We start from the raw sequence: 2099 nt of genomic DNA on the forward strand, positions 1-2099 counted from the left end.
TGGCCTTCCATTGCATACACTGTCTATCCAGGGCTTAACAATTATTTCTAGAACTTCAATGGAAATAAATAAAGAAACATCACATGTCCTTCATTGATGACAACCCCTAAAACCATGACAGTTGCAAGAAATTTTGTATGCATAACACTTGGAACTTCAGAAGGGTCTGCACATAACCATCTCTCATTTCCTCTGTTAACATTTTGATCTCATTTGAGAAAAACCAAATCAAATCTTCTTCTACTGTATTTTTCAGTTTCTTTAAGAGCCTTTTAGATCTGATGTAGTGATTGATTTTCTTCTGCTTTTTCTGACGAATTGAATTTTCCTCATCATATAAGACTTATATCTGATGTCTTTGTGAACAACATTTCTGACTGTTCCTTCTGACACATGGAGATCTTTTGCAGTTGGCCTCATGGACTTTCTGGGATTGTAACTTGATGGATATATTCAGGTGTTCTGATGATTTCAGAGCGTTTAGAATGCTTTTTATACTTTGATACTGGTGATACGTTTCCATTTTCAGTCTTTAGCTCCTTACAAACTTTGTAGACGAAAGATCTGGCAACTTTTAAAAATTGAGATATTTCTAAATCGCTATGCTCAGCATTTATAACCACAATAACAGCATGCCTCTTCATTTCTTGAGTAAGCTGAGGGTCTGCCATTATTTCTGAAACAAAGGTTATACAGCGTTAGCAAAAATTGCAGCGATAACTCACAAAAAGTATGTCCTCAAATACCTTACGCACCCTATGTAATTGTTTGTAGTGTATTCGTTGCGATGTAACCGTGTGTGTTTGTGTACATGCTTGAGTGAGTGTGCGCGCATGAACGTGCGAGTGTGAGCACGTGTGTGTGTGTGTGGGGGGTAATATATGGTAGAGATAAGATAACAAATCAAAAGCCTCACATGGTTCGGTTGGTTCATAGCGTGGACCACACTGCACAAATCGATAAGGCTCACATCTCCGAGTGCCGCTGTTGAACAACATTGGATAAGGGCACTCACCCGAACGTTTCAACAGGCGGCCCCCATTTGAAGATATCGGATGGCAATCGAAATAATGAGCACAGTTGTCTTGGTAGGGATTGGTGCCGTTCAGGCCTTCCTCACAGAAGACAGCTTCATCTGTATGCTTCCGGCTGCCTGAAAGACAGATAGATAGATAGATAGATAGATAGATAGATAGATAGATAGATAGATAGATACATACATACATACATACATACATACATAAAGAGAGAGAGAGAGAGACAGAGAGACAGACAGACAGACAGGCAGACAGGCAGACAGACAGACAGGGCGAAAAGAGAGAGAGAGAGAGAGAGAGAGAGATGATACCGTTACTACATTTCGAGACATGTAGGTAAGTATGGAATGAGGAACATGTAGCTATGTATACTCAAACGTGTTCGGACAGACACATGAACAAGTTTGGACAAATAGTCATGTGATTAAGAACGGACCGACATATATTTACATATATATTTACATATATATATATATGTATATATATATATATATATATATACATACAGGCGTTGGACAATATAATGGAAACATCTTAATATTTCAAACAAATTTATTTTAATATGGGGTAGGACCCGCTTGAATTCTACGAGGTGTGGACTTGTACAAAGTTTGAATTGCTTCCAAAGGAATTTTTGTCCATTGTTCAGCTAAAACAGTCTCCAGTTCTTGTAGTGATGACGGTGGAGGATATCGACTCCTTACTTGTTTTTCTAAAATGTACCGTAAATGTTCAATAATGTTGAGATATGGAGACTGTTGTAGCCACATAAGATGTTCAACTTCACTAGAAGTTCCTCGTGCCATTCAGTAACAACTATAACTGTGTGAGTTGGTGCATTATCATCCTGAAAGATTGCGTTTCCCTCCGGAAACAGTTCTGCAACCAGAGAACGAATTTGATCAGATAAAATGCTTAAATAGTCTTGACTATTAATTCTGCCATAAAGGGAAACCATTGGGCTGGTGGATTTCCAAGATATAGCCCCCCCCCCACACACACACACACCAGATCATCACAGATCCTCCTCCATGTTTAACAGTTGGAAGAAAGCAGTCTCAG

The 2099-nt window shown here is 38.9% G+C and overlaps 1 protein-coding gene across 2 annotated transcripts in view; it reads right to left on the reverse strand.

The window, feature by feature from the left end:
- LOC106883321 (uncharacterized) overlaps positions 1 to 2099 on the reverse strand; it is a 15299-nt gene that overhangs the window by 8285 nt on the left and 4915 nt on the right. For both annotated transcript variants that reach the window (XM_052967804.1, XM_014934320.2), the window contains exon 2: positions 917 to 1153. In XM_052967804.1, the coding sequence (XP_052823764.1) occupies positions 917 to 1153 (237 nt within the window). The remainder of the gene's footprint in view (positions 1 to 916; positions 1154 to 2099) is intronic.

This window comes from Octopus bimaculoides, chromosome 5 (genome assembly GCF_001194135.2).
Source record: "Octopus bimaculoides isolate UCB-OBI-ISO-001 chromosome 5, ASM119413v2, whole genome shotgun sequence".
Lineage (NCBI taxonomy): Eukaryota > Metazoa > Mollusca > Cephalopoda > Octopoda > Octopodidae > Octopus > Octopus bimaculoides.